This window comes from Canis lupus, chromosome 7, assembly GCF_048164855.1.
Source record: "Canis lupus baileyi chromosome 7, mCanLup2.hap1, whole genome shotgun sequence".
In the NCBI taxonomy this organism is placed as follows: domain Eukaryota; kingdom Metazoa; phylum Chordata; class Mammalia; order Carnivora; family Canidae; genus Canis; species Canis lupus.
Genome location: NC_132844.1, coordinates 61,692,003 through 61,707,828, shown reverse-complemented (window position 1 = coordinate 61,707,828; position 15,826 = coordinate 61,692,003). Strand labels below are relative to the sequence as shown.

Genomic DNA, 15,826 nt, shown 5'->3' with positions numbered 1-15,826 from the left:
ATGACTTTAATAACACAATATGGCTCCATTGTTCACGGACTTTCTGAAACACTCTTGGAATCATTTTAACTTTTAGCCTGAACCACCTCTTAGCCAATTAAGGCCTATGAAGTTCATTATCTGCTATAGAAGTGCGATTTTGTGTAGAAGAATTCTATTTTGTTGTGAGATGCTGTATATACAAAATATTGTTTTTATTACTACTGTCATCATGATTACAGGTCCAACACCAGAAACTCTGCTACTGGCTAGGGGGAAGGCACACATCTTCCCTTATCCAATGTCTCAGAAAAAAATGGTCAAAACACGATAAATCTGTCAAATATACATGAAATAAGTTATGTAAATGGTAAACCAACAGGCCCAGTTCTATTTATTCTGATAGATTATAAATTACATGTATTTATTAAAATAAATATATAACCCCCTACCACTGTGTCCAAATAATCTAGGTTCTCCTTCTTCAGTATATCCCGAAACTGGAACAACCCTAACATCCTCCATCAGAGAGAGGCGGGAGACATCCTTTTTGTGAGAGTGTTCAACAAGTATCAAATATTTCTGTTATGTCTTTAGATATAGAAGTTCCCAACTTCAATTTTAAGTGAGTGACTGGAAAAAGCATGCTTACCATCTTCTGTACAAAAATAAAGTCTTTGCTGTAAGTGGCTAGTGCTTTATTAAACAGTTTTCTTTCGAGGGAGGTCCACTTGTCCGAACCTACAACAGAACAGAAACATCATAAGAACACACAAAGTTCTCCCTACTTTTAGGTGCTGGTTTACTTAGTTATATTACAAAACACGACTGTTTAGAAGTGATATAATCCATATCCAACTCTTGTTTGAACAAAAAGCCAACATAGTGTAATGGTTAGCAACCCTGATGCCTGGGTTCAAAATCCCAGCTATGTAAACTTGACGTTGGCAAGTTACTGAACCCAAGACTCAGTCTGGTTACCTACAAATGGGAATAATTCTAATTGTCCTTAGCTTTTGTGATTTTTGCAAAGGTGAAGGAAGATAACGCACCACAAGTGCTTAGTTTAGTAACTGGAAGGCAGTGAGTGCTCAACAAATTGTAATTCTGCTGTTCAAGACTGCAAGTGTTCATGTAGTAAGTGCTCCTCAAGATGTGGCAGCTTCGGCAATCTCCACCCTCAAGATGCTCACCATCTAGTGGGGAGAAAAATCAGGAGCCCATGGTGTTCAGGGTAATGGCTGCAATGATGAGGTGGAGGGCATGTGCCAATGGGGCACAGAGAAGCAGCCTCATGCTCAGGTTAGGGTCAGGCTTCCAGGTAGAGAAAAATACCTGAGCTGAGTTTTAAAGGACACACAGAAGCAGTTCAGGCAAGAAGGAGATGGAAAAGAATTCTGGGGAGAAAAAGTGGCTGAGACAAAAGTGAGAGGCAAGAACAAGATGATGCATTCATTCATTCAGCAGGTATTTATTAGGTGTCTACTACATGCAAGACACTGTGCTAGGAAAAAAACCCACCAAACCCAAGCATTTCTAAGTGCTTACTATGTGCCAGATTCTAAGTACTTGACGGGTATTAGTCATTTGGCTCTACCAATAACCCTGGTAAGATTGGCATTACTGTTACCCATTTTACAGATGAGGAAATGGAGGTGTTCAGAGAAGGAGCAGTAGTCCAGTACAGTTTATCTAATAAACTCCTGGCAAGCAGATGAGGCTGGAGAGGGGAGTGGGGCCATCCCCTTGATAGATCTGCAGACTGGTGAGGAAGAAGCCCAGAAATCCTGGGTTGGTGCATCTGCCTTGGTGGCTAAACTTGATTTTCACATTTTTTTAACCTCCATAAATGAGAAAGCATGATATGCAGATCATCATATGGGTGATCTTGGCCTGTTCGGGGTAAGAAATAAAGCTTACTTCTAAGATAAGTCCTATTTCTAGGGGCTCCAGGGAAGGCTCAATTCCTGTGGCTGTTTGCAGAAAACTCTGCCTCATTTTTCTGGTTGAGTTCTCCACATCTGATTCTTTGGATACATGGTTGGCCCTCTGACATTCCTCCACGTCTCAGAGCTATAATCCACCAACCATAGTACTTGCCTTCCTCACCAGGATAAGCCCAGAATTTTCCTGGTTGACTGTTGAAGATGAACATACAGGAAACCTGAACTGTTTCTCCCCTTGGAAGATTCAGCCAAAATTAGTGACTCAGGTTCCTTGAGAGAATATGTGAGTGTGATATAAACTCAGATTTCTGAAATAAACACTTTCTCCGTGTGACGGAGCGATGGGTCCCCAGACCAATATGCTCTGCAGAGTTGTACTGGTTCAGACCTCCAAAGCACAGGGCCACCACCACCTGATTTATTTGGTTTGTAAGTTTATCTGTTTATTTCCAGAAGGAAAGTGGCTTTCTGATCAATTCTCAGCAGAAAGAAGCATCTTCCACAGGTTCTGGAGATTGGGACATCTCTGGCTGTGTAACCATCACAATAGGGAGAAGAGAGGCTGGGTGAATTAAGCAGCTTTGCTGAAGTGGACATAAGCAGAGGAGGTCAGTGGGATTTGGGTTTCTAGAATGGTCCCATCAGTGTTCCTCAAATTCTGTCTAATATTCAAGGCCTTGGGGTCCCAGCAAGCATATGTTCCCGTTGCTCAGGAGCAGAGGTAGAAAGAGACGGAAAGGATTACCAACAATTTAGTTGAAGGACCAAAGAGCAGCCATGGTTTCCTTTAGGTATCCATCAAAATAGCAAAGAGGTAAGAGGAATCAGAAATATAATGGTGGTGGGGACGCCTGGGTGGCTCAGTGGTTGAGGGTCTGCCTTTGGCTCAGGGCATGAACCCAGAGTCCTGGGATCAAGCTCTGCATCTAGCTCTTGGCAGGGAGCCTGCTTCTCCATCTGCCTATGTCTCTGCCTCTCTCTCTCTGTGTCTCTCATGAATAAAAAAAATCTTAAAAAAAGAAATATAATGGTGGAAGAGGATCATGATGGGGATATGTCACATCAGGTGAATCCCTGGTCAAGCTACCCTGCTGCAGGTCCAAAGCCCATGCAGCTCTGGGTTGCATCTCAGGTGGGGAATTAGGGGACATTTTGCTGATGGAAACACCCAACTAGATCAATGAGAATCCATTCCTCTGTCAGCCAGACAATACGTTTCCTAAGTTAGAGTGGAGCTCTGGGACCTGGTGAGACACTAACAGGGCCATGCAGCCTTCTCAGGCCAGCACATAGTCTCTCTGGTGTGGATACACTTGCTTCCACCACATGCCAGGAGAGGAGTCGTCATCTGCTTACTGCCCAAGAAGCAGTGTTAAAACACCCAAGTCTACTTTTAAGAAAGGGTCCCTTCATGCCTCTAGATGGCTTGCTAGCTGCAACCCCATTGGATGTGAAGGAGCTTCCTGGACCATCTGTTATGGGCGACCCCAAGCCTCATGGGGGAAGGGAATTCCTCCTGACTCCTCGGTGGTTTTTAGGGCTGCTTCTCTGTGATGGGGTCTTCGGTCTCCCCATCTGAGAGCATTCATTCTGAACCACCGGTCCTGGATTAGAACGGGCTGCATTTTCCTGCTCTGAGGGTTTGCAGGGGCCACAGCAGGGGCATGTGCTCAGAGAGTAAAAGATGGCTCTTCTATGTAGTCCTGTGGGTTGCGCTTTAGTGCACAAGATAGTACTGTGTACACGTATCTGTCCAACAAGGGCGTCTATGAAGTGAGAGGCAGAGTCAAGCAAATCCATTCTTACGCTCACATTAGAGCAGGGTCCATCTTCCTGACCTCCTGGTCATGAGATTGCCCAAGGGGGTGAGAATCCACCCTTGGGCTCCTGGGCTGAATTTCCAGGCCCAAGCCTAGAAACACCTGAATGTGCTTTTCCCAGATAAAGTCACTGTGCTGTGAAAAAAGGGGTGACTTCAGTCAAGAGACTACAATCTGCAAATCCAGTTCTGCCACAGGAATCATCCTGTGGTCTCAGGCAAATGTATTCCACTTCTCTGGCTCTCAGTTTCCTCTTCTCTGACAGACAGCAGCCTTTGATCCTAGGTAGGTGCACAACGAATGTCACTGGCCACTTGCGGAAGGGATTCCAAGTCAGCCCACATCTATGGGATACACACTATCCTCTGCTGACGTGCATTCATGGCACTGGTATTCCTTGTTCTGCATGGGTCCAATCCCACAGCCTTACTCCTGGCTGCTGGTCGCCCCCCTTCTTCTACTGTATCCCCGAAATTCCTTCTGTAATCCCGTGAAGCAAAGGCTCAGGAATCTCATTCCTAGAAGGCTCTGTCAGGAGCACTTTCTTCATTTGTAGACACAGTTCTAAGCCAGCCCTTCCTGGATTCTGTGCCTTGGATCAAGTCCAAGATAAAATGCAAAACCGAGGCAAGGGGCTGCCTCTAACCCTCCCCTTGCTCTGCCCTTTCTTCCTCTCCAGGATCCCTGCTGTCCACTCAGCAGGCACGCAGGGTTAGTGGGCTGACATTCCCCCAGTGCTCATTTGTCCTACCTGGGGATTCCTGGCTATTGGGCTGTTATCAGCAGGGGCCCCTAACAAGCCGATTAAGGCTAATTACAAAGGGCCTAATTAACTGAGGAAACTGGTGCTGGAACAGTATCCAGAGGAAAAATGTTCTGAGCTTTGGTTGCTGGGAAACAGGCTCTGGACTGTGGCTAAATTTGGGGCGATCTATAGCGAACCCAGGCAATTAAAAAGAGACATGGAGCGGTGAGAGAATTGGGCTCAGGATCTTTTACAGAGGGCCCTTCCGTCGTCCTCTCAAGACTGAAAAAACTTTTGTGATGGTGCTGTTATCGCACATACACAAGGAAGATACATTCACTACGGGAAAAGGGGGACTGTTTTTAAATCAGATCTTTGCTTCTGTGAAAGGTTTTCCACAGTGGGTAAAGGCTGAATAATTTTTTTAGGAGTAGAGGGAGAAGTTGGTTGCTGCCAAAGATCCCCCTGGAGGCAAAAGGAAGGGAGGCCTCCATCTGAATCCAGGCCTCGAGCCTCGAGCTCGTCCAAGGACCCTTTCTTTACCAGTGTTGTGTCAGGCAAAGCCAGAGAGTAAGCATTAACTCAGGTCCTGCCCTTGAGGTGACTACTCTCCAGCCAGAGACATGAACTAAGAATGCCTGGAAAATGACATCACAGCTGTGTTTCTTGCAAAGTATTCTCTTGAGTACGTAGTTCTGTCTCCTCGTCAAACAGGACAGCTTCCAAGACAGAGAACAAGACTTCGCTAACCGATTGTGTATTTCCTCCAGGAATCCTGCAAGTCCAGAGTCAGGTCAGGGTTTGGGACCCAGGAAGAGCCTGGACTAGGCTGCGAGCCAGACAGTGGCCTCTGCTGCACCCTTGCCAGGAAGCATAAGGCCAGTGTCCGCACCCATCTGCAGGAATGACCAGTTCGATGGAAAAACCAAGAATGTGCAAGCTGCTTAATTATAACCAGGCGTCCTCTCACCCTAACTCCCCCATGCTCAGGCCTTCTACACCCAACCAACTACTAGCTGGGAGCCTCTGCAAACTGCTACCCACACATGGGCGGAGGGTGCTCAGAAAGGGCTGGACTGTGTGGATTAGCACACTGGGGGCCACTGCAATGATACCTTCCTTTCTCCGAGGATCTTGTACAGGCCTCCTCTAGCCTTGGCAAGCTGCTCACCCACACTAGTATCTCTCTTGGGCCCAATCACTGGTCATTTTTTCCTTTTCTTACTGAATGGTTTGGGATGGGGTGGGATAAGTCATAAATAAAGTAAGGGAAGTGATTTTCATAGGCCTGGGTCTCTGTCTCCCCCAAACTTGTAGCCTCTGTCTTCTAGTTCAGTTGTTCTGCTTTGCCTCCAGGGCAGGGAGCTGGGGCGGGGTGACACATTGGCACGGCCACGGAGCCAAAGCCAAAGGCAATCCAGAAGATAGTGTTCCGGTGATGCTGACTTGGCCTCACAGAGTCCTACTGGAGAGCAACCCAATAGGGCACAAAGGATAGGGCAGGACAAGGTCATGGGGATGGGATTCACCTATACTCTGGAACCAAACTGAAGGAAGGAGGCAGTGGCTGATAACTAGGACATGTGATGGGGGTATACTCTGGGGTCTCCTCTGGGGCCTGGAAGGGAACTATTAAGGGATGGAGTCAGGCTAGACTCTAGGGACCAGTGACCTCTGATCTTTATTCATAGTTCTATAAGATTCCCCGGGGTCCAATCTGTGATCATGTCCTGGAGAAGGCAGATGTCTGGCAGACAGGTGAGCACCCTTTTCTTGGAAACACATGGCTAGTGGAATACCAACCCTTCACACCTCAGGTCCACCTCTCTTGCCTCCAAGGGTTGAAAATTCCAGAAGGCAACAGAATGCTTCCTGGTTTGCCTGAGTGGGAAGGAGTCTGAGGATGGGCAACATATTAGCTGGACCCCAAAAGATTGGTAATTTTAGCAGAGTTTAGTTTCAAAATTCTTACTATTATTTTAGTATTTTTGTTTTGATTTGTTTGGGGTGGCGGGTGGCTTCTAGTCCATAGCTTTCCAAATTATGTCATGACACACATAAAACAATCTAATACTTGCTTGGCAGAGTGGGAAGAACTGGAGGGGGTCTGGGTCTCAGACGAGGTTGCTCACAGCTGGAGCTGACCATCCCAGAGGCGCCGGCCACCCTGGTCACCCCAAGGGTGAGTGCAGCTACAGCAGATGGTTGGGAAGCTCCCTGTCATCAACTGTCTCGCCCACTATACAAAGAAGCCTGAGACAGGCTCCAGGAGGCTGGACAGCCTGTCAGGGCTTAATGGGCAACAGATGACACTGGGAATTAAGAGGACTGATTGTTTCCATGGCAGATTAGGGAGGACTCCCACATCTTCCTACCCACACTTGGGGCAGACCAAGCAGGAAGTGATGGAGAAAATATTAAGAAACTGGCTCCCTTAGGCCCTAGTTAAATGACAGATTTCTTATTCCTGTATCCATTTTGTGCCTGCCTAGTCGGGTAGAGGCCTGCATGCTGACAGGGATCTACAGGCAGACATCCAGGGCTGTCTGTGCTCAGGTAAGCGGCTTCTGCGGCCTTTCCTCCCTGTGATGACAGGCAGGAAAGTTGGCTCATGAGAGGGGCAGAGTGAGTGTGGCAAAGTGTGGTGGGCACGGTGGGGTGCCCATTGAGGACACTCTAGTATTTGTAGAGCAGCCCTCACATGGTAGGCCCATCTAGCTGCCTGGACTGAGGACTAGAAAAGGTTTGACCAGGCCCCAAGCCCACTTAAGTATTTAGTACATTGGAGGATTTGGCCTCCTGTGAAATGGAGAACCTAGGCAGGCTCAGGCTCATGGAGAATCATCTCAGAATGGATGGATCAAAATGTTGATTTCGACTTCATTTTGTCACCTCAGGCACCCAGACCTGTTGTCTTCTCTCTTCATGATTCGTACTATTCAACTCTCAAAAGTGTTTTCTCCTTCCTCTTTATTGGTGATGCCATCATTAACCCACACCCTCGCAGAACACACTCTGTATATGTACGTGTGTGTATATCATGCATATGTGCAAACATATAACATACGTATATGCAGGCGTATATACACACGTGTATATGTATACCACACGCATACGTGTATGTCTTTCTCCTGCCATGAGTGTGATCTACTGTTGATTACTACTTCCTCCTCACACTCCAAAGTGCATGAGGAAGGATTCCGTCTGTCTGTCATAGTCACTGTTTTATCTTAGTACTTAGCAGTTTCTTGCATGCAGCAAATACTAAAAAAATAATTATTCAACAAATGAATAATAAAAGCTACTAGGATATGCCATGTACTGCGCAACATTTACTATTTGTAATCATCACAAAAGTGCTGTAAGGGATGGAGTAGGAGCCCCGTTTCACAGGTGAGGAGACTAAGGTTCCAGAAGGCCAAGGATGCAGGCAAGATCTGAACCCATGTCCACTGATTCCAAAGCCAAGGGGCTGCTGAGTGTTGTCTCTGTGCTGTCCCCTCTCTGGCTCCTTCCCCAGACGCACCAGTCTCACTGCCACACATGCAGGCACCGCCCACGATCACCCAGCTCCTGGCACATCCACAAGGGGCAGGACTCCATACAAACACCCAATAGTACTCAGCCAACAAATACAATTGCCCCACCAGCTAGGCCCCAGAAGGCCTTGAGCTCACAAGGGGTGATTAGGATGGGACTGGTCTATCCGTTATTAAAAGCGACATCACCACACATGCAAAGAGCCTGCTCTCGGGAAGCAATGGGGCACAAGGCTCCTGGCCACCTACCGGCATAGTGGTAATTTGCTAAAGGATGACATTTTAACCTGACTGGCTTCCGCAGCAGCAGCATTTCCAGAGCAGCCTGCAGATAGATCCATGGGAGAGAAAAGGTGAGAGTCAGTAATGGGTCTGTGTGCCATGGGCAGAGCATTACCTAAGGAGGAAAAGGAGTCAGCAGTGCACAGCCAGGAGTTGGGGGTGGTGGAAGGAAAACCAGAGGGGAGCTCCCCTAACTGGGGCTTCCTTTCTGGCCAACAGGACTCGGCATTCAGATACCTCCCCCTGCCCATGCCTGCTGCCAATTGGTCATGTTTGAGAAAAACACAGGCGGCAGTGGAGACCCCACTTCTTCCTTGGTGAAGGCCCCAGCCTCAGGGAGATAGTGCGGCCTCCTCTGGATGAAGACTGAATCTTGGGGAAAGGCTCCAAGGAAATGAGCAGGTGATTTATAAGTGTTTTTGCAGAAAAACCGCATTTCATTACAACTTTAACATAAACGGTTGTATTGTAATAACTGTATTATATATACATTGTCTGTCCAGAGGGCCCAGCTAAAGAACCCTTTCAAATATGCCTCCTTCAGCCTCATCAACTTTAAAAAGAAATGGTGCATGTGGAATTGTAGATGGGAACAGAAGATGGGTTAGGGGCAGAGAAAGGTCTAGAGCCTTGCTTCTTCAAGTGTGGGTCATGGACCAGCAACACAGGGATCCGCTGGTAGCTGGTTAGAAACACAGAACCTTGGGCCCCACGTCCAGAGTTGCTGAATAAGAATCTGCATTTTAACAAGATGCCCCAAGTGATCTGTGTAAAAGTAAAAGTTTGAGAAGTGCCTCTTTGCAACATTTGTCTTTAAGGATTAAAGAGTGTTCTCTAACACTCTAGAAAATCCTTGAAGCCGGACACCTGGGTGGCTCAGCGGTTGAGTATCTGCCTTCAACTCAGGGCATGATTCTGGAGTTCCGGGATCGAGTCCCGCACCAGGCTCCCTGCATAGAGCCTGCTTCTCCCTCTGCCTCTCTCTCTATGTGTCTCTCATGAATAAATAAAATAAAAATAAAATATTAAGAAAAAGAAAATCCTTGAAGGGTGTCAATAATCTCATGAGAAGGTAGTAATTGGGACATTTGTTTACTTGCACATTTTCATAAAATCAAAAAGCAAGAGGCTGAAGATGGTACAAAACCATGTATTTACTAAAAGGGAAAATGAGGTTAACAACTGAGTGCTCTTGCCAAGAACTCAGGTGGAGCAGGCAAATGGGCCACTCGGATCCTGGGAAAATGGTGCCAAAGGTCAGATTTGGGGACACCACAGAACCGTGTCAAAGGTGAAAGAATGACACTAGTTGATGCACACCAAACACTTCATTTTAGTCAGGGGAGAAAACAGTTCAATGAACATCAAACTGGCTGGCTTCCACGGTAAGGAAGAACAATCGGGAGAGTATAATAGGCTGTTTCAGGCCAGGTCTTACTTCAGTAAAGCTTTCTACCTCTATCACTGGAGGCCAGGTTTCTGATGCTAATTATAAGACTGCTGAAAAGAAATTCTAATTTCCCAAGACAGATGTGACCACAATTATTACTTAGGAACAGATGTATACACAGAAGTCTAACAGCAGGTTCTCCTGCAGGCTTTAAATCCTGACCTACTCAATGAGATAGGGAACATAGCGACATATTGATTGGTCATGATCTTAAGAATTGGTTTTAGAGTATGTGGGACAACACAGAAACTCAGGAAAACATTTTTTAGGATTCTGACATGAAGAATGTGAACTGTGAAGTGTATTTTCACCGTTCCTTACCATCACATCACCTTTGGCCTCGAAGAGAGAGTGCAAAGCAAATTCAGAATTGGTCCCTCCACCGGGCAATGCACTTGAACAGCACAAGTTCAGGAGGTTCTCCACTGTTGGGAACAATGAGGAGCCACCACATCAGAGAGAGCTCAGTCTCAGGGAAAAACACACCCATCCTAGAGCCAGATTCTCCTGTAGGGGATCAGGCCTTTCCCACCCGGTTCTTGCCTCATGCCAATACCTCTTTGCTGGAGGTCATGGTTTTCTAGTTCTGGCCAGGGCTTCCAAACCAGTGTGGCCTTGTGTGTGTCCTGGGCCAAGGCAGAGACATCCTGAAGTTCTGGGATCTCTGCTTGGAACCTCAAGCCAATGTTGATGCGTCTTTAATGACAAGAACGAAAACAACAGTGTGGTCTTCAATTTGAGGTCAAGAGCAACTGTCAGGAACTTGAAAAAGAAGGAAACCAGTTCCTTCTGCAAGAAGAATGCAGGGCCATTTCCTCACAGTGTGATCCTAAGATTCCAGGCATGGCCTTTTCACTGGGATAAGGAACAGCTTTAAGATTGGGGAGAGAGGCTGCAAGGGGCAGGGAGGAGTCAGCCTGGAGCATCGTAGCTCACTATAACTGAGACAGGGAGGGTGCTAATTGCAAGGCAACAGCTGCCCATAGTACGGCCACTGGCACCATTTAACCAGAAAAAAATGTAACAAACATAATGAGCTTATTATATTTATTATTCCTTTCAGACCACTTTCACATAAATTATCCCATCTGAATTTCACAAAGATCTATGATGTAAGCAAGGCAGTGACAATTATTCCCACTTAACAGGTGGGTTAACTAAAGCCTAGAAAGGTTGGGGCACCTGGGTGGCTTAGTTGGTTAAGCGTCTGCGTTCAGCTCAGGTCATGATCTCAGGGTCCTGGGATCAAGCTCCGAGTCGGGCTCCGTGCTCAGTGGGGAGTCTGCTTCTCCCTCTCCCCTTCCCCCTGCTTGTGCTCTCTCTCTAGTAAATAAATAAAGTCTCTAAAAAGAAAATAAAGCCTAGAAAGGTTACTTCATCAAGGTCAAATAACAAATGGTGCTGGAACTCAGGTTTTTGGATTCCTGACTCAATGTAGTCACCACTCTACCACCAGGTCTTTTCTGCACTTCTCTAGGAAAACAGCACCTTTCTTGGGCTCCTGGATGGCTCAGTCAGTTGAGCCTCCGACTCTTAAGTTTCAGCCCAGGTTGTGATCTCATGGGTTGTGGGATCGAGCCTTGAGGCAGGTTCCTCACTCAGTAAGAATCTGCTTGAAAGATTCTCTCCCTTTGCCCCTCCTCCCATTCACCCACTCATGGGTTCCTTCTTTAAGTAAAAAAAAAAAAAAAAATTTTAAAAAAAAATCTTAAAAAAAAAGGATAAGAAAAGACAATAATAGCACATTTCTCTTCGAAGCATTGTGGTCCCTACCCCCTACCCACAACTTAAGTACTCAACAAGCCTATTTAGAGGATCAGCCAAGAATCTTAGGGAGAGGACAGGGAAGGAAGCAAGGGCATTTGGATGGAGCCTCATAGAGAGCTGGGTACTCTGACAGGAATGCGTCAGTCACTGGGGATGCGCAAGCATATGGCCACAATCAAACTGGCTCATGCAACCGGAGACCAGGAGACTAGGCTCCCTGAATATAGGGCTTCATGATTTAGTATGCATTGAGTCTTTGGCAAAAGCCTTGAAGCACCAGTACTTGAGAAATACCATGATTCTATAATTTCTATAACTTCTCATTTGGTGCTACTTCTTAAAGTTCCTCATCCTCAGCTGAAGCTTCTGTTCTACAAAAAAAAAAAAAAAAAAATAGGGATGCCTGGGTGGCTCAGTGGTTGAGCATCTGCCTTCGCCTCAGGGCATGATCCTGGGGTCAATGGATGGAGTCCCACATCTGGCTGCCTCGTAGGAGCCTGCTTCTCCCTCTGCCTGTGTCTCTCTCTACTTCTCTGTCTCTCTCATAAACAAGTAAAAAAAAAAATGTATATATTTCTTTATTTTTTAATAATAAATTTATTTTTTATTGGTGTTCAATTTGCCAACATACAGAATAACACCCAGATATATGTATCTTTAAAAAGTAAAATAAAAATAAGTAAATAAAAATGTAAAAATTGGCTTTTTCTTACGGTTCAACATCAATGGTCTGCTCTCCAGGCCCCGGGGTGACTGTCACGTTGCTGCCATCAATGCTGTCTGAAGCACAGAAACCAGAGGTCAGTGATCAACAGGAAAGGGAGCCGAGGAAACTACAGCCAATGGGCAGGGAACCTCAAGTCAAAACGGGACGGCTCTCCCACCCAACCCCTGCCAGGGTTACCCCCAGTGGTGTCTAAGGAACCGGATGCCATGCGCTGCTAATCGGCTTAGGGTCCCTCATGTCCCACACGGGGTAAGGAGAAGCCCTAGAGGAGCCTAGCTGGGCGGCTCCTCTGAGACCATCCTGACTCGAGAGAGAGAGATGGGGGCTGGCCGGCTCTCCAGGCTCGATCTTTGGGCAGCAGGCGCCTAGGAGGTGGAAGCCTGGTCTCGCAGGTCATACCTAATCTATTTGCAGATCTACTTAGCACGTTTATTTGGGGGCGTCTCGGGCACGATTATCCAGGGCACGGGCTCACGGAGTGCGCGCACGCCTCCACCGTTGGCTTGTGCCAAGGCGACGGTAGTTCGGGCCGCGGGGTCTCCCCGGCTAGACTGGGGTTCCCCTGAAGGTAAGCATCGGACACTGAGTTCGGGGCGTCGCGGGGCCCTCGCCCAGCAGAAGCCGGCGGGGTGCACGAGAGGCCCGCGGAGGAGGGGAGCCCTCGGGGGGGGCGGGACTCACTGGAGCGGCACAGCAGCACCCGCGGCGTGGGCGTCAGGGGCGTGAGGGGCAGCTGCGGGTGGGCGCCGGGGCCGTGGCCCGCGATGAGGACGTTGCTGAAGAGCCCCGAGCCCTGGCGCACCGGGCTCAGCATGGGCGGGGGCGTGTAGGGGGGCAGCTCGTGGGCGGGGTCCAGCAGCAGGTGGTCCCCGAGCACGCGCGGGGAGCGCAGCTGGCTCTGATACAGCGTGGCGCCCGAGGCCGAGGCGGCGGGGCTGGCGGTGTAGGAGGGCGGGGGCGGGATGAAGAGCGGCTCGGGCCGGTGCCGGAACTTCTTCTTCTCCGGCAAGCTCCTGAGGGGCTCCTCGGCTTTGGCCGCGCCGGGCTGGTGCTTCCTGGGAATCTCCTAGAACGGGAGGAACGGGCCGGTTTTCGAGTCCTGCGGCTCTCCCCACAGGCCACTGCCACAGGCTGAGGGAAGCGGGGGGGTGGGGGGGGGCGTCTGCTCTAACGGGGACCCCGCCGCCTACCCCTCGCCTACCCCTGCCTCGAACAACAGCCAGCTCCAGCTCCCACAGGGCGGGGTCCGGGGCCTGACTGGGGAGAAGGCCTCGGTTTGGGAGGAAATCCCTCAGTCTGGCGAGAGCTGGGGGTGGCTGGGGGTGGCTGGGGGTGGCGGCGACGGCGGGTGGGCACGAAGAATACATTCACATTCTTTATTGCTTATCACCGCATTCCCATCTGGTGAGTGGAATCCAGCCGAGGGGGCCCTTTAATTCCCCCAGCGCTCCCAGGGGACAGACCTCGGGGACAGAGAACACATGTTCTGAGAAGGGGACAGAACAAATCTATTCAGGGAAGCCGGGCAGACAGAGGCTGTGGAGCGGGAAGAGGCGGACAAGCCTAGCCAAGGCGCCCGGGGCCAGTGACCCGCACTGGGCTCTCCTTCGAGGTAGCTCTGGAGCGAGGGAGAGCCATCGAGGGGCTTTCAGGCCCCTGTCCTGTGCTTTGCTTTAAAAAAAAAAGAAAAAAAAAATTGGATCTGGTGACGCTCCCCCCTCACCACCCCTCACCACGGCTCCCGGGACGGTAGCTCATTTGCAGCAAGCCCTTCTCCTGGGTTGCTTCCTGTCAGCAGGGTTAGTTTATCTTATGGCAGCGGAACGAAGCACAGTCTGGAAGGAAGATCTGCCACACGGATACATATATACTAATAAGTAAACATATGCACATAAATAGATAAGCGGGGCACGCCAAAGCCAAACAGAAACAGACTCGGGTTGTGCGCCAGCATCAGCCCAGAGAAACCGAGCGCTCGGTGTGGCGGGGTGTGGCTGGGGAGGCCCCAGTGCCTCTGCGAGGGCCGGCGGGGATACCTGCAGAAAGTTCTGGGCCGTCTGTGGTGCCCGCCCAGGCCCTGCAGGCCAGTGCCTGTCACAGCTGTAGGGCCTGGCAATTCCCGTGCCCAGGGTGGCCCCGCGAGGAGGCAGCAGGGGGTGATGGGAAAGGTTGGCCGTGGTCATGTGACCAGCTGCCTCCAGGCCATGTGACCTGCTCCAGGCCCCCCTCAGCTCTGTCTGTCTCTCCTTCAGCTTCGCTGTGTTCTGGGGGTGCTGTCCCAGCCCCTAGGAGGGAAGTCTCTGGAAGCTGAAGGGGCCGAGGGCGCCCCCCCCCCCCAGGCTTCGGGCTCACCCCCAGGGGGCTCTCCTTAGGCCAGAGTGCCACACCCTGCCTCCTCTCCCACCAGAGGGCTCCTCACCACCTGAGGCTGAGGTGGAGAGAGAGACAGACCTGAGGAGAACTGGGAGTGGACGTCTGTGCCCCCGGGTTGGGAACTAAACCTGAAGCTTTATATCCCATTCCCCGGTAACGGATGAGGTCATCTGAGCACAGACAGAGCTTGCATGGCTTCAACCCTGTGTCAGAACCCAGACCTCTGATCACAGGGGGGCAAAGGTCCCTCTACTTGAGCCTCTGGTCCTGTCACTTCAGCTCTCAACCCCAGGCAAGGCTCTGGGACCCCCGGCTAGGGAAGCCACCTGGAATTGTCAGGTCTGGATGTCACTTGAGAGGAAGCATTTACAGGGTTCCACGTCTACCAAGCTGTTCAGCCCCTGGAGGTGGAACCACTGAGAGGTTTGACAAGCTCCCCCAGAACAGGGAGACCCCTGGATGAGTCCAACCCCAGACCTGGGGAAGAAATGCAGGCTTTGCAAGGGGGAGGGTCTTAGTTGCCCTGCATCCCCAGGGGGGCCCAGTAGCAGAGTGGGGATTAGAACTCAGGGCTCCCTCCCAGACATTTAAGTTTCTTTACATCAAGTGTCAGGTTCTTGCTCTTATTTACTCAATCCCAGCTACATGCTTCTAGTTCGGTTTGTCTCCTTACTTAAGACGTCTCTCTTGCCTTTTCTACAAAGCCAGCTTCATCTCTGCCTATAAAACCCTGCTCAGAACTATCTTCATGGGGGTCTGCTGAGCAAATTCATACCAAACTCCCTGCATCTCCCCAGTCCCTAGTGACTTTAGCTGTCCAGGGGTGCTCCCCTGCAGCCACTCCCAGGGGATCACTGTTTCTCTGCCCTGGTTTTTCTCTCATGGTCTTGAGTGGGGGCGGAGGGTGCTGCCTGGGGCTCTGACCCCTGTGTGACTAGGAACCTTACTGTCTCCAGCTTCAGGCTGAGAGTTCTCCAGGGACAGAAACAGTGTCTCTCCTTCTGAATCCCTAGGCAAAGAGGGAGCTTGGCTCTCATTTCATCTCTCTGCCTGTTGCTGGCTCCCAAGTCTTGCAAGTTCACGAGAACCCTCACTCCCAGAAGATCCCCCTCGGCCTCTCCTCTTCTGAAGCCTTGGTATTACATAGAGAACCAAAAAGGTTCTTTTTGGACTTTTCTAGTTTTTTTAATTATTCACC

The 15,826-nt window shown here is 49.5% G+C and overlaps 1 protein-coding gene across 24 annotated transcripts in view; it reads right to left on the bottom strand.

The window, feature by feature from the left end:
• TRERF1 (transcriptional regulating factor 1) overlaps positions 1–15,826 on the bottom strand; it is a 206,496-nt gene that overhangs the window by 17,222 nt on the left and 173,448 nt on the right. For all 24 annotated transcript variants that reach the window (XM_072832996.1, XM_072832993.1, XM_072833001.1 and 21 more), the window contains 6 exons: positions 12,937–13,321; positions 12,242–12,308; positions 10,318–10,457; positions 10,083–10,186; positions 8,279–8,354; positions 632–720 (listed from right to left, as the gene is read on the bottom strand). In XM_072832996.1, the coding sequence (XP_072689097.1) occupies positions 632–720; positions 8,279–8,354; positions 10,083–10,186; positions 10,318–10,457; positions 12,242–12,308; positions 12,937–13,321 (861 nt within the window). The remainder of the gene's footprint in view (positions 1–631; positions 721–8,278; positions 8,355–10,082; positions 10,187–10,317; positions 10,458–12,241; positions 12,309–12,936; positions 13,322–15,826) is intronic.